The sequence below is a fragment of the Tachypleus tridentatus genome, chromosome 10 (genome assembly GCF_004210375.1).
Source record: "Tachypleus tridentatus isolate NWPU-2018 chromosome 10, ASM421037v1, whole genome shotgun sequence".
Taxonomy (NCBI): Eukaryota; Metazoa; Arthropoda; class Merostomata; order Xiphosura; family Limulidae; genus Tachypleus; species Tachypleus tridentatus.
Window position 1 is genome coordinate 110,920,994 of NC_134834.1, and position 25,576 is coordinate 110,946,569.

At 32.2% G+C, this 25,576-nt stretch overlaps 1 protein-coding gene across 2 annotated transcripts in view; it reads right to left on the reverse strand.

The window, feature by feature from the left end:
• Window positions 1–1,600: 1,600 nt before the first annotated feature.
• Window positions 1,601–25,576, reverse strand: part of LOC143230085 (homeobox-containing protein 1-like) — a 53,845-nt gene continuing 29,869 nt past the window's right edge. For both annotated transcript variants that reach the window (XM_076463122.1, XM_076463120.1), the window contains one exon: window positions 1,601–4,557. In XM_076463122.1, coding sequence (XP_076319237.1) covers window positions 4,208–4,557 — 350 coding nt within the window. In that variant the 3' untranslated portion in view covers window positions 1,601–4,207. The remainder of the gene's footprint in view (window positions 4,558–25,576) is intronic.

A 25,576-nucleotide genomic window follows, 5' to 3' on the forward strand; every position in this document is an offset into this window, starting at 1 on the left:
CCTTCAAAACCTTACCTGTAAGTCTTGGATATCTACTGAATAAAATTCCAGTATAGTCCTCAAACAATAAACTTTGATACCATGCTCACAATAAACTGTTTGAAGACCTGAATGACCAAGAAAAGGATGAAGGAAGTGATGCAAAGACTCCTCACATGCCATTTTTGGAGTTGTAAGGCACCCAATGACTTTTCTGAGGATGCATCATCAAGAGATTTCTGAAAAACTGGAAGAAGCTCAAGACTAACTCTACATTATTAGTAATGCAAGAAGGAAGACATGAAGTGAGGTGCAAAGTTCAGATGATCCATGACATTCTTCAAGATGTCAACTATCTTTCCTTCATCTTCCTGTTGTCTCCACACTTGAAAAAAATCAATGAATTCTTCTAATATATTCATGCAGCCCACAAGAATGTGTTCAAGGAACTTTACATGCATTACAGAACACTCAGGTCAAGAATCTTCAACAAACAAGGCCAAAGACTTTTCTTGGTAATAACTAACTTTGGAACACAATTTGTCAGTGGTTTGTTTGTTGCAAGAAGCATCAAACTAACTTGACTTTTTGGTTGCTATACATGGGACAAAGCAACACTACCAAAATTTCTTTCCAATTTGTTCAAGGAACTTGGGAAGTGTGTTGTGGTCAATACAGGACAATGGTAGACTTCATACTTTTAAAGTGTTGTCTTAAATTGTATGACTTCAGTCCCTCAGCTTCCACTTGGCCACCTATTTACAGAAGATCTGAATGTTATCAAAGAGTACAAAAACTGTCATGTGTCTGTGACATGAGGAATCTGTCTTTAATAATGAAATGCCAAATTATTCTTTAACATTCTGGGCCAAAATCTGTAAGTATGAAAATTCACTGTGAGGAAAACTTACAAAGAATTGGCACTGTCTTACAATAAAAGCTATATTTAAACTAGGTTAGTAACAATTAAACAAGTACATTATTTATTATAGTTTGACTAATCCCACAATAAAAAATATATTTAGAGCAGGTTGGTAATAATGGAACAAACATTTTTCTGATCAGAACACAATTTTCTTCAATTACTACAATTTAAAGAAAATTTGTTTCTCTTGAAATACACCAAGTAATTATGTATGTGGAAGTCTTCATGAAAGAATTGTTTAAATATTAGTTATTATTACTTATCTTTTACATTCCTAGCCATTAAATATACAATGGTATTCAACAGATATGTTAATTCTACTTACAAAATGCAGCAGTGTAATGCTAAACAATATTTCATTTATGTACAATAAAGTAAATGGAAATAGATACAAAAGTGAACAGATAAATCTTTGTTCTGTGTATTTACTTACTAGCTGGCTTCCATTGGTTTGCTTACTATGGCTGGAGTAAACCTTCTTGTAGTTTTCCTTTTGAATGGTCCAGGGGTCCCAAGATTATCCACATTTCTTTTTCTCCAGTTACATTTAATATGAGATATCCCCATCTTGGAAATTATAATTTCCCAATCTGAACACATGAATATTTTACATCAGAAAAGGCTGTTATATACCCTTCCAAAATATACCAGAACTTCAAAAGCATGAAAGAAAGATAATTACAGGTGTACAACAGATTTTATAACAAACTACATTTATTTACCATTGGTTTTAAGTGTATAAAAATTGACATGCTACAAAGGATACAATTTTACACTGAAGTAAATAACACTAAATTTTACAGGGTTACAAGACATTAAGGTTATCACAGAGAAAAACACATTTTTTAATCGCATTGCACCTAAAGAATTTAAAAGCCACACCAATATCAAACCAATTCCACATATACCATAACATCATGGTATAGATACATAATTTACACTTGCATGTACAGAACTCATAAAATGACTAAGCCTATTTTTCCCAGTATTTCTGTTTAAAATCAGAAATTGATTAGGTATGTATGCCATGTACATATGTATGATAAAAACAAAGTGGAATTTGTTTGCATATTTTAAAGGCATATTGTGTGTATTAATCGTGCTGTTTTGTTTGTACATTTAAACCAGATTAAAATAGCATATGGGAGTCTGGTTTTAAAATAAAACCAAAAATGTGAACAAAACTATTTACAACATATGTCTAGACATTATATTAAAAAACTTGCAAGTAGACAATTCATATAGACAGGTATTTCATGATATAAACTTACTCAGAACTGTATCAGATAAATAACAAGAGTGGACTGTGTGTACCTGAGTTGTCCAATGTAACCTACAAAAACATTATTGAAAAAAAAACTTGAACTAGCTACATACTGAGCAATATGTACACATATTTCAAATACAGTGATACAACCCTCAAATGTACATTACAATATTGCAGCAAATGTTACTTGATATGGCCATGCAACTCAGAAATGTCTTTAATAAAAAGAACAATCTAATTCATCAATACCTAAATCATTTCTCATGATTCTCAAGTTTGAAAACAATAAAAACTGTACAAAATAAAGCAACAAAAGAATATTTCATAAGAATTTAAAACCTCTTAATATGTAAGATTTAATTTACATGTAATATATGAAACTTAAGATGAACATGTGCCTATAAAAATTTTAAAAAATTGAGACAACAACAACTAAAGGTATTTCAGATTAATTAATAAATAAGAAACACATAACCAAGATAACAAAAAATCTAATGAAGAGAAAACAATTGAAAGTTTATATATTTAACAACACACTGAGACAATCTAGTTTTTGGAAAGGTGATATTTTATCCAAAGATAGATAACTGAAAGAAAACATGAATAAGGTTGACATTATGTGACAATCAGTGTTACTGTGATACAATATCACATTACACTATTCATCTACCCTTGGCATTGTATATTATTACAAAGAAATTAAAAGCCTTTTTCAAAAGTGGCAGTTGAATGAAATATAAATGACAATATTAAGAATGTTTTTACTATTTTCTGTTTTTACTTATTTTTAAGGTTTTTGAATAGATAATTGTTAAGGCCTATTAGTATACAGTCAAAATAGAAATTATTTAAGAAAAAATGTGCAAATATTGTCTACTATTTCCAGTAGCATATACATGCTCTTTGAAATCAAAACTTTAATTTCTTTGTTTAACAATGTATAAAAATCAAAACTGTAATTAATCCAAATACTGGTCATCCATAACAGAGTACTCCTCGATCACACTTATGGACCTCCGTGTTTTTCTTCTGCTCTCTACATTACATTGTAGTATAATTTTAATCATAACATGTTTTTGGCTTCACTCACTATTACTGAGAGCATGAGAAATTGTTCTTTTCATAGAAGGGAACAAGATGATTTATAAAACACACTGAAGATACAAAAGGCTGTACTCTACCAATATTTACAAAAATGAAAATGCTGTCACTACATGGTTGAATTGCAAAATAAATAACTACTAGCAAGTAATTAAGCAGAAAACAAAACATCATCCAAAATCTTTAAAAGAAAGATAGATGACAGAGAAGTTAAAGTATAAAACTGTTAAATGTTCATAAATTAGAAACCATAGTATGACATATAGACCTGCAATAATACCTTGTCTGTAAATGACAGTGATTTTATATTGTACTTGGCAGCATGTAAACTGTAGGTGATTTGGAATAAATGAAGGTGGTTTACTTTATGATCCTTACAAATTTCAGTAACACGTTAATTTTCTAGCCAATCACAATGGTCAACTTCACAACAGAATTTTACTTTCTGTGAAAATTTCAGTTTTGAATCCACTTAATATTCAGTTTTATGTCACTTAATCTATGACAAATTAAACTGATCTGTTCTAAAAATGTCCACACACTAAAAAACAATTAATGAACCAAGATCTTATCTTGAAATTCCTGACTTCATGTTTTTTCCTCAAAGATTAGTTAAAAAGTTCAATAAAAAAATATAATTCATTTCTAGACTGGTTTTAATTATATTTGTCACCCTGAAGTGACAGCTGGTGAAAGGTATTGATTACAGAACACCTGATAAACATACTTTCTTAGATAAAAAACTTTTAAAGTTAATAAGTAAATAAATAAAGACAATGTTAACACAAGAGCAATAAACATGGGCATTTAAAACGAGTATTTACAGGTGATGAGTCACTAGAAGTAAAACAGAATATAAAAACCGGTACCATACTATATCTACACTGTACAACACACTTGATCAATTCAGAATAATAAATATCATGACAATAAAATTACATGGAATCAGTTTCTTGTTTAACAGTAGGATAAGATGATCCAAGGTCCATGGACAAAGTTCCATTACTTTCACAGGGTTCAGAAGATTCCTGCGATATGTCACTGTCTGGAGGCTCCAGAGATAACTGGACTTGAGGGGGAGCTCCTCCTAGGTTAGTCAGAGGAGATGTAGAAGCATTCAGCATTGAGATATTTGGCTGAGAAACAGGAAGGGGGAAGCTTGAAGATGCTAGAACTGAAGAGTCAGATGATGAAGTCCAACCAAGGGAAGCCATTGATGGGAAGGTAAGGGAGTATGGTTGATTGAATGGCATTATGTTACCAGAGCTTACAGCTATGGCTGATGCTATAAACACACAACAATCATATTATGAATATATATTTCTGAAACATAATAAATACTGTTTAATAGAATATGTGATGGAGAACTTTACTGACAGAATTTTCCATCCTAAAGATACATTACACACAAGTCAATAAACAAAACTGAAAATCAACCAACAAAAAATTTGCATAAAACTTAACCAAGTCAAAGCAAACAGCAAATATAAAACTGTAATTCACTTTTTAAAAAAATGCAATATCTTTCATAAAAGTGTCTTAGTTTACAATGAATGTTTATATGCTTTTACTTGTTCTTTTATTTTAATTTTCTTCATGTTATAAGTATATTAAAGTCAACATAATCTACACTTCAAAAACTGAGTGTAAAAACAAAACTTCTCTTGACAAGGATATTGTGCTTTGTTTTCTTCTATAATTTATAGAAAATAAGTCATATCAAATTGCATGAAATGCCTTTGAAAAACTGATAAATAGTTCAAGTTGTACTGAAATATCAAAATACATTTAACAATTAAAAGATTTTCCAAAATAAATGTACTTGCACAGTGTTCTACTAAACATATGTTCATATGAAATTAAATTTTATAAAGGGAAGTCTTCAACAAAAACTCCAAAATCTAGTTATCTTTCTTAAGCACATTACACAATGGACTATTTGTGCTCTGTCCTTCTGTGGGGAAATTGAACTCTAGGATTTAGCACTGAACCACCAGGGGACAAAATGCTATATAAACATCATAGGTCAGTGATCTTACTGTCAACTTACTGAGGGATAGGCCCAGCATGGCCAAGTGGTTAGGGCACTTGACTTTTAATCCCTGTCACACCAAACGTGCTCGCCCTTTCAGCCGTGGGGGCATTAAAATGTGATGGTCAACCCCACTAATTATTGGTGAAAGAGTAGCCCATGAGTTGGTGGTGAGTGGTGATGACTAGCTGTCTTCTCTCTAGTCTTACACTGCTAAATTAGGGATGGCTAGCAAAGATAGTCCTTATGTAGCTTTGCTTGAAATTCAAAAACAAACACCGAGAGATAACATACTATCTAAACATAGTAAGTTGATAATCTTACTGTCAATTCACTAAGGGACAATATGCTATCTAAACATCATAAGTCAGCAATCTTACTGTCAACTCACTGAGAGACAATATGGTATCTAAACATGGTAAGTCAATGATCTTACTGTCAACTCACTGAAGGATAATGATATCTAAACATCATAACTCAGCGAGCTTAGCGTCAGCTCACTGAAGGACATGTTATCTTAACCACAGGGAAAACTTCAGTTAGATGACAAAGAACCTTTTTTGAGACAGCAGAGAGAGCTTCATAATTCATTACAATTTTAACATAATAAAAAATTTAGAACATTTCAACAAGTCTTTGTTGTTGTTGTGTGGTGTTTATTGGGCTGTCTGCACCAAACAACCGGTAATGAAACAGCACATAAAAGTATATTTGTTATAAAATATAAAAATTAATCAAGAAACTTCAAAAGGTTGGTAAAAACATAAATAAAATTAAAAAAGACAACAGCCCCTAAAGATTTAAAAACACAAAAAAGGAGGACAGTGTCACCATTGCCAATGACACTCCATTGTCAGGGGTAAACCCATAGAAAAAATGTCTAAAATGGTGCCATCATAATGAAGGCACGAAAACATGGACTATTGTGACTTGAGTACCAGAAAGGCCACACATTGATGCATTAGTCCCAGGTAACAGAAAACAATTAGTTAAAAATTGTGATCAACGTGTAGCCTAGCCAGGATAACTTCCGAACCTTATGGAAACAAGAAGGCCAAAGATCAAGAGGGTTTGATCTGGAAAAGCTTGTTATCATGTTGCTCACTCCGAGTCAAATTCTAACTGGTGCAGAGCCAAGCCTTGAATACAGAACTATAGTCTATGTATGGGACAGGCACAGCAGTGGTAGCACCACAGCAGACAGACTTAGCTGCAATGTCAGCGAGTTCGTTCCTGCAAATACCAACATGGCCTGGTATCCAGAAAAACTGGATAGAAGTAGATGATAGAGAGAAATGAGCCAGTTAGTTTTGAATATTGACGAGAACAGGGTGAGAACTAATGTGAAGCGATGCCAGGGCTAAGAGAGTCAGTATGAGTATTAAAGTTTGTGTACTGCATAGCTTCTATGTGATCCAGGACAGTAGTGTGCAACTTGGCAGTGAACACAAAAACTGTAGAAGGGATCCTGTGAGCAACCACTGAACCACAACAAACCATGGCAGAGCTCACAGTCACCTGGTTTTGAACATCTGTATAAACAGGAATAGAATAATTGTTTGAATGATGCTCAGCAAATAGAAGATAGTATTTCCAATTGGGAATATCCACCTTCCTCAGTTGACTTAAAGAAAGGTCACAGGTAGGGATGATAATAAGCTATGGTTGAATGAGCTGACCAGTGGAGACAAAGTCATCCAAGAACTGACCCAATTTAACCAGCTGTGCCTGGATGTGAAGGCCAAAAGGAAGAATCACAGACAATCTTCAAGGCCAAGGTTGTGGCAGAACCAGGGACCCACAGTCCTCTTTGAAATGAATAATGGCATGATAAATCCTTACCTTAGAACATCAGTCTGCACCCCCAGAGGTGGAAGAAAGGACACTGAGGATGTTAATTGCCCTTGTACACTTGACACAAGGCTGTTTGAAATGAAAGTCAGCTTATGGTCAAAGATAAGCCCCAACAACTGTGCCTCAGAGACCACTTGAAGAGCAATATCACCAAGACAGAGCTCAGGATCAGAGTGAAAACCTCATTAGCAGCAAAAGTGCATACAAATGGTTTTAGAGAAAATAGAGGTAAAACCATATGTTGTGGTCCACTTCAACAAACAGCTAAAGGCAGTCTGAAGATACTGCTCAACAAATAACATAAAATGTAAAAGTCATTGACACAGAACCAATTTGCAACAGTAGAAAGTAGTTGTTAAGTGATAGCATTAATCTTCACACTGAAAGGGGGAGTATACTACCCACTGATCTTCCAAATCTTATCCTATATGCCTTGGAGGTAGAAGAGACAATATTTGTGAACTTGATCCAAGATTCCTTCTGATTTTAATGTCTTACCTGCTGAGCATGGTCACAACCTGCTGGAAATTAATGCAGTTTGAAAGTGTGGATACCTACAAAAGGAATCCAAAGCCTGTTTTTGAACCTTCTGTGCCATCTGGCAGACAGGACTCCACCACAGATGAGAATACCATAGAAAATGTGTCAAAGTTTTAAGAATAGACTGAGCAGCTTCCTGAATGATACAGTCAGTCATTGCTACCACACAGTCGACTATTGATGGCATACAATTTCTGACAGACCAGTGAAAGAGGGCCAGTATCTCTCAAAATGACAGGAAAATGATCACTGTCAACCCTCCAAGAAAAGTGAAAGAGAGCAGAGTGATCAATAGCAGCAAAAAACAAACTAGGTGGATGAGAATAAGTACAAGAACCAGTATTGAATAGAGGAAGATTATGAACTGAGAGCATACACTCTACAGAATGACTCTTCCCCCTCAATATCAGCACCAGAAGGGATATCTATTAAAGTACCACTGGATTAAAAATGGAGATGGCAACTGTTCAAGGACATCATCAAGGTCTCTCCAGGAGACAGGTAGATGGAACAAACAATGATGTTATGATACAAGAAAATATGGTCATGAACTTCAAGGGTGTATTGAAAGTTACAGACTAGGTGAGTAGATGTTTGTCAACTGATGGTCAGCTTAAGTTAGCAAATGGATCAACAGTTTCAGTACTGATTAGAGCATGTTACAAATGTTGAGAGGTACCAGCAAATCATAACATGGCAATAGGCAATGGCTAAGTTGGGGTTGAGAAAGTGAAGACACTGGATGCAGTAGTGAGAGCCAGCTTAGTAACTGATGATCACATGACACACAGTTCATCTGTGCATGCTGATTGTCAAAACAGTGAGAAAGTTTCCCACAATAAGAATAAAGGTGGACACTCCATACTATGTGGGAGATCTTGAAGTCATACATATGACAGGTGGTAGGAATTTGGAGAAACCAGACAGAAAGAAGATAGATGAAACATCTGCAGTCACTGAAGGAAAGAAGGCCAAGCAAATCATTGAGCACTTGCAAGTATCAAGAGGCAACATCCTGAATGTAGGTCTGCAGAAACTACAAGAAAGCAGAGAAAGACACTTCACTGCAGCAAGTCTGGGACACTACCCACGAGAAAATCAAACACAATACATAATGGAAAGAGACTTGCATATCAGAGGATCCAAAAGGAGTATTGAACCAGACCTATCAAAGCAGTTCTACTGAGAAAGCTAAATATATCAAAGGCAATTAAAGTGTACCTATGAAAAGACCAAAGATTAGCATTTCAAGCACAGGCAGAAGGTCTTAGTTCTGCTATCTACAAAGAAACTCATTTTGCAATGAAAAAAACCTTTTGAAGTCCAGGAATTTATCAACATAATGTACTAGAAAATGAAAGCTGATGGGAAACAAAAACCTACCATGTCAATTTGTCAGAGGTACTTCAAAAGGAAAAAAAGACATAACAGGTGTGGCTGTCAAAGATGCAGAATCAGAAGATGGTGACTTCATCTTAGAAGATAAAGACCAACAAGGTCTAAGACCATCAGGTGAAGATGAGACAAACCAAGATGTCAAAACAAATGAAGAACTGACTGGCAAGCAGAACAAAAATATATAGGAGCAACAAGTACACATACATCTTCACAGATGGGCCAAGCAAAATAGACCTCATGCCACATAAGATCAAGATGAAAATATGTGATCCTGTCACGGAGAAGCCCTACCAGATGTTCCATGAGAAGAGAGATCAACAAGGGAATTGCAAATATTGATGTGGACCATAAGAGACTTCATGTATGAACTGAAAACAGTCTATATATATAGTAAAAAAATATATAAATATTCTTCATGAAAAGAGACTTATTTTTAGATATACAAGACTGTTTAATATAAAAATTATTTAGTTGATTTAGTGATCTAAGATTTAATGATAATTTAGTTTTCATAACAGCAACATAATTATTTTAAATATGACAGTCATGACAAGAATCATATATAGTTCAATTTTTTATAAACTGACATTACATGTGTTTTACTCATTGCCTTAAGTGAGTAGTGTTGCAACATATGTATGCAAAAAACTGTGAACCTGACGATGACCGAAGAAGGTCGAAACGTTGTTCGCTCTTCTACATAAAATACTTTCTCAACCCAAACCAAACTTACTGAGTGTTGCAACATAGTTTCTCATATTTTGTAGAAAGTTCTAGACCTTAGTTAAACAATGTATATATACAGGCAATCAAGTAAATGCAAATTAATTCAGAATATGTTAAGTCAGTGAAAGTGAAGTTAGACAGTATAACTGTTAGTTTAGTCACAATGAGCAATATTTTAAAGTGAGTTTCACAGTTTAACAGCAATAATGACAATAATTTGTCTCATCAAAGTGTGGTATAAAATAACTGAAACAACTTGTGTGGACTTTGATGAAAAGGAGACAATTACTTAAGGTTCTGGATACAACTGTGATAACATATATGAGGTAATGTAAGTGAATTTATCACAGGTTGTATAGTAATAAACAATTGGATTATAAAACTGAATCAGCCTGTGTGGACTTTTCACAAGAAGAGAATTATTTTAAATTTTAGATACAACTTTGTTATCCTATAGTGTAAAGAATTCTTGTACATATGTGTGATTTATTTTGAATATATTATCTTAAAACAAGTAGATTGCATATTATCTGTTTATTGTTTGAATTCACAGGAATTTTCTATGAAGACACAAGCCTCATTATGCAAAACCTGACGAGAGAACTATTCGAAATTTGTGACAAGTGAGCATGACAAGAGGGATGTTCAATTTTCTATTTTATAGCTCTGTAACCAAGTAAGTTTGTGTTTTTGAAGATAAACACAAAGCTACACTATGGGCTATCTGTGCTCTGCTCATCATGGGTATCAAAACCCAATTTCTAACATAGCAAATCTACAGACATACCACCAAGTTATTAGGAGACAACAAAATAAGAGCAAAGGCTATAAAGGTTATACTTTGCCTGAATGACAACAACATTAAAATGAATAACACATTAAATTTTGTACTTCTTGGAGAAACTGTAAATAAATCAGAGAAACAGTGATACCTTCAGAGCTAATGTCACACAAATCTCATAATAGGGGAAATTCGAGATTTTTATTAAATGCTGTTATATAAAATTAAAACTTTTCTTATTATTGTCAAGTTTAATTAAGTTTGGAATGTAACTCTGTAAAAACAGGACCTAGGAAGCAGGCTAATAGCTTAATAAAATTATCTTGGCACTCTGGTGTTTTGATAGAGTAGAACTGTTCTGTTCAGTTGATTGCATCCTCTGTTTTTCATTTGGTGTTTCATTCTTGGCTTAGGATTACAGTGTTTTACACAAATATACTGTACTTTTTTCATTTGCAATGATGGTAAACATGAAAGGGTGTTTTATTAAGTTTTGTGAATCTGGTTTCAAATCTTCTTATTTTTTAATGTAGAATTTTGGGAAGTTATAACATATTCTTTTATAACTAATATTAATATTTTGTGATTTTACATAACTTTTATTTAGTAATTATTGTAGGTAAGGCCTGTATTCTTGTGTGAATTATGTTTAAAGGCCAAATTTACTAAAAGTCAAAATTATTTTTCGCTGATTTCAGGGACAAATGATTAAATTACAGTATAATGTTGTTTAGCTTATGTAATGTCAATTTTTTTCATTATTTGAATTCTGCAGCTTTTGTTCTGGTGGTTGTGTGATCATTTTTAAACAATGACTGGCAGAAATTTGTTGATGTCAATGAAGGGAACTTTTTACAAGGTTAATTTCTTTATCTACACCATTCAATTGAACAGAGTTGTGAAACTGTGTTACTAAGTTGTTGAATTTTTTGTTTGGTTTCATGGGTGAAATTCAGAGAATGTAGAGGCCTTTGTGGTATGAGTGTTCTTACTGTAAATTTGGGTATTCAGCCATATGTCAGATCTAATAACACTGAGGTTAAGAAAATATATCTATTTGTTGTTTTCATGTTTGATGATGAATTTAATATTAGGGTGAATATGTTAAAGAAAATATGATTGTGTTCAGAAAAAGTGAAACAACCAAAGTATCTTCAACATATCTGTATCAGCAGGAGAGGGAAGGATAGAAATGAATTGTGGATTTTATTGTATCTTCAACATATCTGTATCAGCAGGAGGGAAGGATAGAAATGAATTGTGGATTTTATTGTATCTTCAACATATCTGTATCAGCAGGAGAGGGAAGGATAGAAATGAATTGTGGATTTTATTGTATCTTCAACATATCTGTATCAGCAGGAGAGGGAAGGATAGAAATGAATTGTGAATTTTATTGTATCTTCAACATATCTGTATCAGCAGGAGAGGGAAGGATAGAAATGAATTGTGGATTTTATTGTATCTTCAACATATCTGTATCAGCAGGAGAGGAAAGGATAGAAATGAATTGTGGATTTTATTGTATCTTCAACATATCTGTATCAGCAAGAGAGGGAAGGATAGAAATGAATTGTGGATTTTATTGTATCTTCAACATATCTGTATCAGCAGGAGAGGGAAGGATAGAAATGAATTGTGGATTTTATTGTATCTTCAACATATCTGTATCAGCAGGAGAGGGAAGGATAGAAATGAATTGTGGATTTTATTGTATCTTCAACATATCTGTATCAGCAGGAGAGGGAAGGATAGAAATGAATTGTGGATTTTATTGTTTGTGATTTGATTAGGGTCATGTATGTTTGTTAGAACATGTGAAGTAGGATTGTAAACTATCTATCTGAAGAAATCTTTTGTTGTTAAAGATTGAACTAATATTTTGTGTTGTAAATTCTAAGAAGTAAACAGTATGTGACTGACCACATGACCTCTTTGCATTCATTTAAAGTCTTTGTAGTTTTGATAATACTAACTTTTAATACAGTGTGTATCTTCAAAAAATTGACAGACTTTCTGTAAACATTACAAGTATTTCACAAAATAATTTTTAGTGAAACATTTTTAATAAACGAAATAAAAAACTGTCAGTGAATATATGGAGTTTTTTTTTTACTAGCTAGGATTAAAAATATTTTTACATGTTTTATTTACATGTTCTCTAGTTTCTGAAACATATTTGAGATGTTTGTTTTCAGTACAACTTTATATTTTATCTGCTATTTTCTCTACTATAACCCAATACACTGTTGGTCTGTTTTACAGACCCTGTAACCACAAAATTCTATATTCATTTATCATAAGTAGCTTTAAGTTCATAACAGTATACATCTATTTATGCTTCAGTTTTATTGACCTTTGAGAATTATGTCTAACTACTATGGTTCATACTGTTTTTAGTTACATTTATGATAATAAATGAATGAACACAAAACCAAGAAATAAAGAACTATCTTGTTTGTTGTTTTTGCTGTTGACTGTCAGTGACACTAAACTACTGTTTTTTTATACCAGTTGTAGTAATTATCTTGGCACTCTGGTGTTTTGATAGAGTAGAACTGTTCTGTTCAGTTGATTGCATCCTCTGTTTTTCATTTGGTGTTTCATTCTTGGCTTAGGATTACAGTGTTTTACACAAATATACTGTACTTTTTTCATTTGCAATGATGGTAAACATGAAAGGGTGTTTTATTAAGTTTTGTGAATCTGGTTTCAAATCTTCTTATTTTTTAATGTAGAATTTTGGGAAGTTATAACATATTCTTTTATAACTAATATTAATATTTTGTGATTTTACATAACTTTTATTTAGTAATTATTGTAGGTAAGGCCTGTATTCTTGTGTGAATTATGTTTAAAGGCCAAATTTACTAAAAGTCAAAATTATTTTTCGCTGATTTCAGGGACAAATGATTAAATTACAGTATAATGTTGTTTAGCTTATGTAATGTCAATTTTTTTCATTATTTGAATTCTGCAGCTTTTGTTCTGTGATCATTTTTAAACAATGACTGGCAGAAATTTGTTGATGTCAATGAAGGGAACTTTTTACAAGGTTAATTTCTTTATCTACACCATTCAATTGAACAGAGTTGTGAAACTGTGTTACTAAGTTGTTGAATTTTTTGTTTGAAATGAATTGTGGATTTTATTGTATCTTCAACATATCTGTATCAGCAAGAGAGGGAAGGATAGAAATGAATTGTGGATTTTATTGTATCTTCAACATATCTGTATCAGCAGGAGAGGGAAGGATAGAAATGAATTGTGGATTTTATTGTATCTTCAACATATCTGTATCAGCAGGAGAGGGAAGGATAGAAATGAATTGTGGATTTTATTGTATCTTCAACATATCTGTATCAGCAGGAGAGGGAAGGATAGAAATGAATTGTGGATTTTATTGTTTGTGATTTGATTAGGGTCATGTATGTTTGTTAGAACATGTGAAGTAGGATTGTAAGCTATCTATCTGAAGAAATCTTTTGTTGTTAAAGATTGAACTGATATTTTGTGTTGTAAATTCTAAGAAGTAAACAGTATGTGACTGACCACATGACCTCTTTGCATTCATTTAAAGTCTTTGTAGTTTTGATAATACTAACTTTTAATACAGTGTGTATCTTAAAAAATTGACAGACTTTCTGTAAACATTACAAGTCTTTCACAAAATAATTTTTAGTGAAACATTTTTAATAAACGAAATAAAAAACTGTCAGTGAATATATGGAGTATTTTTTTTACTAGCTAGGATTAAAAATATTTTTACATGTTTTATTTACATGTTCTCTAGTTTCTGAAACATATTTGAGATGTTTGTTTTCAGTACAACTTTATATTTTATCTGCTATTTTCTCTACTATAACCCTATACACTGTTGGTCTGTTTTACAGACCCTGTAACCACAAAATTCTATATTCATTTATCATAAGTAGCTTTAAGTTCATAACAGTATACATCTATTTATGCTTCAGTTTTATTGACCTTTGAGAATTATGTCTAACTACTATGGTTCATACATTATAAACTGTAAGACAATTACAGAAGGTGGACTTCATGTTACATTGTCAAATTACATTACCCATGAGCTAATCTGAGCTGTTCATGTGTGCTTCATGAAACATTATTACATTGTTATTTATTTTATTAAATCTAACCTTAATTAACCTAAAAAGATCCCAATTTTTAAATTTTAGTTACATTTATGATAATAAATGAAGAATGAACACAAAAACCAAGAAATAAAGAACTATCTTGTTTGTTGTTTTTGCTGTTGACTGTCAGTGACACTAAACTACTGTTTTTTTATACCAATTGTAGTAATACACTAAATCAACTTTATTTAATTAAATAATGCACAAAAAAACATTGAATAATAACATGCAAAAAGCAGACAATGATCCATAACTATTATGGCTTTCTAATTATGTGACAGGAGCTACTACAAAATCATCCAAGCTAGTCATCTCTCCTATTCAGAAAACAATGTAATATGTCAACCTTGGCTTTCTACTGGTTGTACATAATAATAGTATTAAGAGTAAGAGAGAGCTAGTGGCAAATCATGAAAGAATGTGAAAAGTGTGTGTAACAGGAGGGGTCTGAATATCTATTTGATGGCTCTAACCAGATAAAACTGAAAACTTATGATTTCCCTGAGCAATGATGATTTTATACTTAGTAATTTATGTTAAATTTCTTACTTATTGGAGGAGTGGTGAATAAAATGGAAAAGAGGGGATTCCCAGAAATAATATGTCACATTTCTCACACTAAGGGTAATCCAGGAAGATAATATGTCACATTTCTCACACTAAGGGTAATTCCGGAAGATAATGTCACATTTCTCACACTAAGGGTAATCCAGGAAGATAATATGTCACATTTCTAACATTAAGGGTAATTCAGGAAGATAATGTCACATTTCTCACACTAAGGGTAATCCAGGAAGATAATATGTCACATTTCTCACACTAAGGGTAATCCAGGAAGATAATATGTCACATTTCTCACACTAAGGGTAATCCAGGAAGATAATATGTCACATTTCTCACACTAAGGATAATCCAGGAAGATAATATGTCACATTTCTCACACTAAGGGTAATCCAGGAAGATAATATGTCACATTTCTCACACTAATGGTAATCCAAGAAGATAATATGTGACATTTCTCACTCTAAGGGTAATTCAGGAAGATAATATGTCACATTTCTCACACTAAGGGTAATTCAGGAAGATAATATGTCACATTTCTCATACTAAGGGTAATCCAGGAAAATAATATGTCAAATTTCTCACACTAAGGGTAATTCAGGAAGATAATATGTCATAGAGAATACCATAGAAAATGTGTCAAAGTTTTAAGAATAGACTGAGCAGCTTCCTGAATGATACAGTCAGTCATTGCTACCACACAGTCGACTATTGATGGCATACAATTTCTGACAGACCAGTGAAAGAGGGCCAGTATCTCTCAAAATGACAGGAAAATGATCACTGTCAACCCTCCAAGAAAAGTGAAAGAGAGCAGAGTGATCAATAGCAGCAAAAAACAAACTAGGTGGATGAGAATAAGTATAAGAACCAGTATTGAATAGAGGAAGATTATGAACTGAGAGCATACACTCTACAGAATGACTCTTCCCCCTCAATATCAGCACCAGAAGGGATATCTATTAAAGTACCACTGGATTAAAAATGGAGATGGCAACTGTTCAAGGACATCATCAAGGTCTCTCCAGGAGACAGGTAGATGGAACAAACAATGATGTTATGATACAAGAAAATATGGTCATGAACTTCAAGGGTGTATTGAAAGTCACAGACTAGGTGAGTAGATGTTTGTCAACTGATGGTCAGCCTAAGTTAGCAAATGGATCAACAGTTTCAGTACTGATTAGAGCATGTTACAAATGTTGAGAGGTACCAACAAATCATAACATGGCAATAGGCAATGGCTAAGTTGGGGTTGAGAAAGTGAAGACACTGGATGCAGTAGTGAGAGCCAGCTTAGTAACTGATGATCACATGACACACAGTTCATCTGTGCATGCTGATTGTCAAAACAGTGAGAAAGTTTCCCACAATAAGAATAAAGGTGGACACTCCATACTATGTGGGAGATCTTGAAGTCATACATATGACAGGTGGTAGGAATTTGGAGAAACCAGACAGAAAGAAGATAGATGAAACATCTGCAGTCACTGAAGGAAAGAAGGCCAAGCAAATCATTGAGCACTTGCAAGTATCAAGAGGCAACATTCTGAATGTAGGTCTGCAGAAACTACAAGAAAGCAGAGAAAGACACTTCACTGCAGCAAGTCTGGGACACTACCCACGAGAAAATCAAACACAATACATAATGGAAAGAGACTTGCATATCAGAGGATCCAAAAGGAGTATTGAACCAGACCTATCAAAGCAGTTCTACTGAGAAAGCTAAATATATCAAAGGCAATTAAAGTGTACCTATGAAAAGACCAAAGATTAGCATTTCAAGCACAGGCAGAAGGTCTTAGTTCTGCTATCTACAGAGAAAGAAATTTTGCAATGAAAAAAACCTTTTGAAGTCCAGGAATTTATCAACATAATGTACTAGAAAATGAAAGCTGATGGGAAACAAAAGCCTAAATTTGTCAGAGGTACTTCAAAAGGGAAAAAAGACATAACAGGTGTGGCTGTCAAAGATGCAGAATCAGAAGATGGTGACTTCATCTTAGAAGATAAAGACCAACAAGGTCTAAAACCATCAGGTGAAGATGAGACAAACCAAGATGTCAAAACAAATGAAGAACTGACTGGCAAGCAGAACAAAAATATATAGGAGCAACAAGTACACATACATCTTCACAGATGGGCCAAGCAAAATAGACCTCATGCCACATAAGATCAAGATGAAAATATGTGATCCTGTCAGGGAGAAGCCCTACCAGATGTTCCATGAGAAGAGAGATCAACAAGGGAATTGCAAATATTGATGTGGACCATAAGAGACTTCATGTATGAATTGAAAACAGTCTATATATATATATATATATATATATATATATATAGTAAAAAATATATAAATATTCTTCATGAAAAGAGACTTATTTTTAGATATACAAGACTGTTTAATATAAAAATTATTTAGTTGATTTAGTGATCTAAGATTTAATGATAATTTAGTTTTCATAACAGCAACATAATTATTTTAAATATGACAGTCATGACAAGAATCATATATAGTTCAATTTTTATAAACTGACATTACATGTATTTTACTCATTGCCTTAAGTGAGTAGTGTTGCAACATATGTATGCAAAAAACTGTGAACCTGACGATGACCGAAGAAGGTCGAAACGTTGTTCGCTCTTCTACATAAAATACTTTCTCAACCCAAACAAGCCGTTTTTGCATACATATTTCTCTACAAGTGGGTTTTCTCAACATCATTGAGTGTTGCAACATAGTTTCTCATATTTTGTAGAAAGTTCTAGACCTCAGTTAAACAATGTATGTATACAGGCAATCAAGTAAATGCAAATTAATTCAGAATATGTTAAGTCAGTGAAAGTGAAGTTAGACAGTGTAACTGTTAGTTTAGTCACAATGAGCAATATTTTAAAGTGAGTTTCAAAGTTTAACAGCAATAATGAGAATAATTTGTCTCATCAAAGTGTGGTATAAAATAACTGAAACAACTTGTGTGGACTTTGATGAAAAGGAGACAATTATTTAAGGTTCTGGATACAACTGTGATAACATGAGGTAATGTAAGTGAATTTATCACAGGTTGTTTAGTAATAAACAATTGGATTATAAAACTGAATCAGCCTGTGTGGACTTTTCGCAAGAAGAGAATTATTTTAAATTTTAGATACAACTTTGTTATCCTATAGTGTAAAGAATTCTTGTACATATGTGTGACTTATTTTGAATATATTATTTTAAAACAAGTAGATTGCGTGTTGTCTGTTTATTGTTTGAATTCACAGGAATTTTCTATGAAGACACAAGCCTCCTTATGCAAAACCTGACGAGAGAACTATTCGAAATTTGTGACAAGTGAGCATGACAAGAGGGATGTTCAATTTTCTATTTTATAGCTCTGTAACCAAGTAAGTTTGTGTTTTTGAACATAAACACAAAGCTACACTATGGGCTATCTGTGCTCTGCTCATCACGGGTATCAAAACCCAATTTCTAACATAGCAAGTCTACAGACATACCACCAAGTTATTGGGAGACAACAAAATAAGAGCAAAGGCTATAAAGGTTATACTTTGCCTGAATGACAACAACATTAAAATGAATAACACATTTTGTACTTCTTGGAGAAACTGTAAATAAATCAGAGAAACAGTGATACCTTCAGAGCTAATGTCACACAATTCTCATAATAGGGGAAATTCGAGATTTTTATTAAATACTGTTATATAAAATTAAAACTTTTCTTATTATTATCAAGTTTAATTAAGTTTTGAATGTAACTCTGTAAAAACAGGACCTAGGAAGCAGGCTAATAGCTTAATAAAATTATCTTGGCACTCTGGTGTTTTGATAGAGTAGAACTGTTCTGTTCAGTTGATTGCATCCTCTGTTTTTCATTTGGTGTTTCATTCTTGGCTTAGGATTACAATGTTTTACACAAATATACTGTACTTTTTTCATTTGCAATGATGGTAAACATGAAAGGGTGTTTTATTAAGTTTTGTGAATCTGGTTTCAAATCTTCTAATTTTTTAATGTAGAATTCTGGGAAGTTATAACATATTCTTTTATAACTAATATTAATATTTTGTGATTTTACATAACTTTTATTTAGCAATTATTGTAGGTAAGGCCTGTATTCTTGTGTGAATTATGTTTAAAGGCCAAATTTACTAAAAGTCAAAATTATTTTTCGCTGATTTCAGGGACAAATGATTAAATTACAGTATAATGTTGTTTAGCTTATGTAATGTCAATTTTTTTCATTATTTGAATTCTGCAGCTTTTGTTCTGGTGGTTGTGTGATCATTTTTAAACAATGACTGGCAGAAATTTGTTGATGTCAATGAAGGGAACTTTTTACAAGGTTAATTTCTTTATCTACACCATTCAATTGAACAGAGTTGTGAAACTGTGTTACTAAGTTGTTGAATTTTTTGTTTGGTTTCATGGGTGAAATTCCAGAGAATGTAGAGGCCTTTGTGGTATGAGTGTTCTTACTGTAAATTTGGGTATTCAGCCATATGTCAGATCTAATAACACTGAGGTTAAGAAAATATATCTATTTGTTGTTTTCATGTTTGATGATGAATTTAATATTAGGGTGAATATGTTAAAAGAAAATATGATTGTGTTCAGAAAAAGTGAAACAACCAAAAGTATCTTCAACATATCTGTATCAGCAGGAGAGGGAAGGATAGAAATGAATTGTGGATTTTATTGTATCTTCAACATATCTGTATCAGCAGGAGGGGGAAGGATAGAAATGAATTGTGGATTTTATTGTATCTTCAACATATCTGTATCAGCAGGAGAGGGAAGGATAGAAATGAATTGTGGATTTTATTGTATCTTCAACATATCTGTATCAGCAGGAGAGGGAAGGATAGAAATGAATTGTGAATTTTATTGTATCTTCAACATATCTGTATCAGCAGGAGAGGGAAGGATAGAAATGAATTGTGGATTTTATTGTATCTTCAACATATCTGTATCAGCAGGAGAGGAAAGGATAGAAATGAATTGTGGATTTTATTGTATCTTCAACATATCTGTATCAGCAAGAGAGGGAAGGATAGAAATGAATTGTGGATTTTATTGTATCTTCAACATATCTGTATCAGCAGGAGAGGGAAGGATAGAAATGAATTGTGGATTTTATTGTATCTTCAACATATCTGTATCAGCAGGAGAGGGAAGGATAGAAATGAATTGTGGATTTTATTGTATCTTCAACATATCTGTATCAGCAGGAGAGGGAAGGATAGAAATGAATTGTGGATTTTATTGTTTGTGATTTGATTAGGGTCATGTATGTTTGTTAGAACATGTGAAGTAGGATTGTAAACTATCTATCTGAAGAAATCTTTTGTTGTTAAAGATTGAACTAATATTTTGTGTTGTAAATTCTAAGAAGTAAACAGTATGTGACTGACCACATGACCTCTTTGCATTCATTTAAAGTCTTTGTAGTTTTGATAATACTAACTTTTAATACAGTGTGTATCTTCAAAAAATTGACAGACTTTCTGTAAACATTACAAGTATTTCACAAAATAATTTTTAGTGAAACATTTTTAATAAACGAAATAAAAAACTGTCAGTGAATATATGGAGTTTTTTTTTTACTAGCTAGGATTAAAAATATTTTTACATGTTTTATTTACATGTTCTCTAGTTTCTGAAACATATTTGAGATGTTTGTTTTCAGTACAACTTTATATTTTATCTGCTATTTTCTCTACTATAACCCAATACACTGTTGGTCTGTTTTACAGACCCTGTAACCACAAAATTCTATATTCATTTATCATAAGTAGCTTTAAGTTCATAACAGTATACATCTATTTATGCTTCAGTTTTATTGACCTTTGAGAATTATGTCTAACTACTATTGTTCATACATTATAAACTGTAAGACACTTACAGAAGGTGGACTTCATGTTACATTGTCAAATTACATTACCCATGAGCTAATCTGAGCTGTTCATGTGTGCTTCATGAAACATTATTACATTGTTATTTATTTTATTAAATCTAACCTTAACTAACCTAAAGAGATCCCAATTTTTAAATTTTAGTTACATTTATGATAATAAATGAAGAATGAACACAAAAACCAAGAAATAAAGAACTATCTTGTTTGTTGTTTTTGCTGTTGACTGTCAGTGACACTAAACTACTGTTTTTTTATACCAGTTGTAGTAATACACTAAATCAACTTTATTTAATTAAATAATGCACAAAAAAACATTGAATAATAACATGCAAAAAGCAGACAATGATCCATAACTATTATGGCTTTCTAATTATGTGACAGGAGCTACTACAAAATCATCCAAGCTAGTCATCTCTCCTATTCAGAAAACAATGTAATATGTCAACCTTGGCTTTCTACTGGTTGTACATAATAATAGTATTAAGAGTAAGAGAGAGCTAGTGGCAAATCATGAAAGAATGTGAAAAGTGTGTGTAACAGGAGGGGTCTGAATATCTATTTGATGGCTCTAACCAGATAAAACTGAAAACTTATGATTTCCCTGAGCAATGATGATTTTATACTTAGTAATTTATGTTAAATTTCATACTTATTGGAGGAGTGGTGAATAAAATGGAAAAGAGGGGATTCCCAGAGATAATATGTCACATTTCTCACACTAAGGGTAATCCAGGAAGATAATATGTCACATTTTTCACACTAAGGGTAATTCAGGAAGATAATATGTCACATTTCTCACACTAAGGGTAATCCAGGAATATCATATGTCACATTTCTCACACTAAGGGTAATCCAGGAAGATAATATGTCACATTTCTCACACTAAGGGCAATTCAGGAAGATAATATGTCACATTTCTCACACTAAGGGTAATCCAGGAAAATAATATGTCACATTTCTCACACTAAGGGTAATCCAGGAAAATAATATGTCACATTTCTCACACTAAGGGTAATTCAGGAAGATATGTCATTTATCACACTCAGGGTAATCCAAGAAGATATGTCACATTTCTCACACTAATGGTAATCCAAGAAGATAATATGTCACATTTCTCACACAAAGGGTAAACCAGGAAGATAATATGTCACATTTTTCACACTAAGGATAATTCAGGATTTTCTTAAATATTGCCTTATAAAATTAAGAACTTAAAATTTATATACCATTAAAATATAGGTTATTACCTACAATTTTGTTATACTAATTGGTATAAAGTAAACAAAAATTTCATTACATTTTAAAACCTTGTGACATGCACATTAAAGGATGTCTGTGGCGATAGGGCTAAGAGATTGGGATCATTGAGGTAGAGGTCAAGTGCAATGTTATGCACTCCCTTAAAATGAACTTCAGTGAAATGTGAACATGGCATCACAGCTAACCATCAAAGCTTCAGGTTTGGTTGTTTCTGAAGCTAAAAACATCTTTCAAAAAGGAACTAGCAGATGTTATGTATATTGTGTGAAAGCTCAAGCCATGTACCTACCAAACCTGTAGTTGAATGAGTCATTGCAGCTACACACTGTGCTGCTGGTGTTCACAAAAGACTGCTATAGGGTGTTTGTTGTGATTTATTGCTTTTGATGGAAGATGATGGCCCAAAATACAGGCTATACAGGCATAAAATTGAAAGAAAACAGATGTGAATAAAATATCAGTTTAAACCCTAATTATAAGAGAAAAATATATTAAATTTTTCTTTCACTGAACATCAGTGATTCCCTGCAGTTAGTGTAAGAAAAAATATAGTTTTACCAAAATAAAAGAAATGATAATAATTTTAATATTCTAGAGGTTATGTAAGCTTGCATAAATGCTGCTCGATAGCTAAATGTTTGTTTAATTGCAGTATCCATAACTCATAATAAATAATTGTAAAAAAGGAATATTTTCTCAATAATAGTATTTTTTATGAAAAGTACTGCACAGGAAAACACTGCCCAACTTTTTGTTTAACTCTTTTGCAATGGGCTCCGTATAATTTACATGAGCTCGTCTACACATTTGCAAACTAAGTATTTGCAGTATAACTTTTGATACAGAATGTGTATCTTCACAAGGTTTGGTAGACGTTTAGTGAAGGTTACAGTATTTTGTACACAAATATCAGATTTTTAATGAAATATTTTGACAAAGTATTTGTTTGTGAAAATAGTTTGTTTTACTACTACTGGTCTGAGTGCAAAGTGATTTCATATTATGATTGAGAAAACTATTATTTGATCCAAAATCTCAAATATTATTTGTGTATATTCTAAAACTTTCTAAATACATTTTAAATGTTTATCAGAATGGTTTGTATGGGTATTAACACTTTTCTTGATAAGCATAGAGTGTGTCCAGCAACAATCATTTCCAAACTCTCTTTGTTAACCTGAAGATGACCTAGAAAGGTCAAAATGTTGTTCTCTGCTTATCAACAAAAGTATTAATACCCATACCAGCCATTCTGAGATACATTTTTATTTCAAGTGGGTTTCTCATCATTAAGAATTTCAAATGTTTGTTTTCAGTAAGACATAATATTTTGTTATTTTCTATACTCTATGTGGGGTCTGTCACTTAACCAACCACATAACCATCATAAAAAAATTATGAAATAAATATAAATTGACTTTTATCATGCTTGAATGACTACGTATTATAACACAAAATTACAAATGTTTAGTTTATGTAGCTTTAGTCTCATAATGTTATATATTTATCATTTTTTGTCATATTGACCATCTAGTTGTGTCTGACTAACATTACATAACTTGTATTGACAGTGCACGTGCACTCATGTTACTATATCCAATAACATAAAACTGACCCAGTCTTGGTTGTGTTTTAGAGGACTAGTATTTTGTATTATACAGTAGCATTTAAATTATCATATATGTATACAGATTATTAATATTTAGAAATAAGTTATAAAACTTATTTTTCTAAAATATACTACAATAAATAAAGTTGTCAAGCAAACAATTACCTCTTTTAGCTATGACCTCTGAACTCAGTTGCTACTGGACACAGGTTACTAATCCTTTTAAAATTTTGCATGTGGAGAATATGAAGCAAAATGTTTTTAGGTTTTATATATATAATTGCATAACCAGAAAATCGTAAGTAACTATACTGACACCACAGAATTCCAATATAATTTAATAAGCTTAGTAACTAAGCTGTATTTAGGTTTAAAAAAAAATCTTTAAGCAGGCAAAAGACACAGCATACCTTCTTCTTAAAATCTGCACTCAAAAGAACATGGTAGCCTTTTCACAAATTATAATGGCTGAGAAAACCACAAAGGTGACATTCTGAGCTGTTGATTGGTTATTCACACCTCATATATTGTACTAAGAATATATAAAGGACCATTTTTAAAAATAGAAAGAGGTGAATGGAACCACTGTGTTTGATTCAGTTCAAAGCCACATCTCAGCAAAATATAAAAAAGATACGAGGTTCATATTTTATATTCCAGCTTATCAATATTGATAACTTGAGTTCCTATGAAACTTTAGACTTAATATTTCAACATAACAAAAATCTAATTTTAAACATTCAACGTATCATGTGACTCACTAAAATGTATATTTAGTTGAACTCTTTTAATATGTAATTTTAAATTAAGAAATTAACTCATATATAATATTAAAATTTGAATTAAAATCTATAATTTGATTCCAAACGTAATGACAAATTCAGAAAATAGTAATTCAATAAAATTTTGAATACAAGTCGACAAAGAGAATGACACAGCCTTTGACCTGTGACCCATCATGAAAGGGTCAATTGTAGTACTCATAATTCATACTAAACAACTGTAAAAACTGAACATTTTCTCACCAAAGTTTTTTCTAGGAAACACTGCATGGAAAAAGTGCTGAGGTTGTGCTCTTTTGTCAAACATTGTATGAAAATGATTCAACATACAGAGCTCAATTTTACTGATATAAACTGTAATATTTTTATACACTTAAAGTGGTACTTAGTGAAGACATAAGTTTTTCTCCAAGTAATATATTTAAAAATTAGATCAGTAAAGATATAATCAAACCCTCACACACAGTTCAGTGGAAGTCACTTTGTTGTAGCGAGAAGACTACTTTTAATTAAAATTCTGTTGTAGTATAAAGAAGTGGTTGTTGTACATAACACAGTTAGCTTTTTAATTGTTTGAATACTCAAAGTATGATACTGTTTATAAATTTTTGATTGTGGTGTTACCAATAGATGACACAGTAGTTTTGGTTGAATTATTTAAATGCTGACATAAAAGCTACAACAACTAT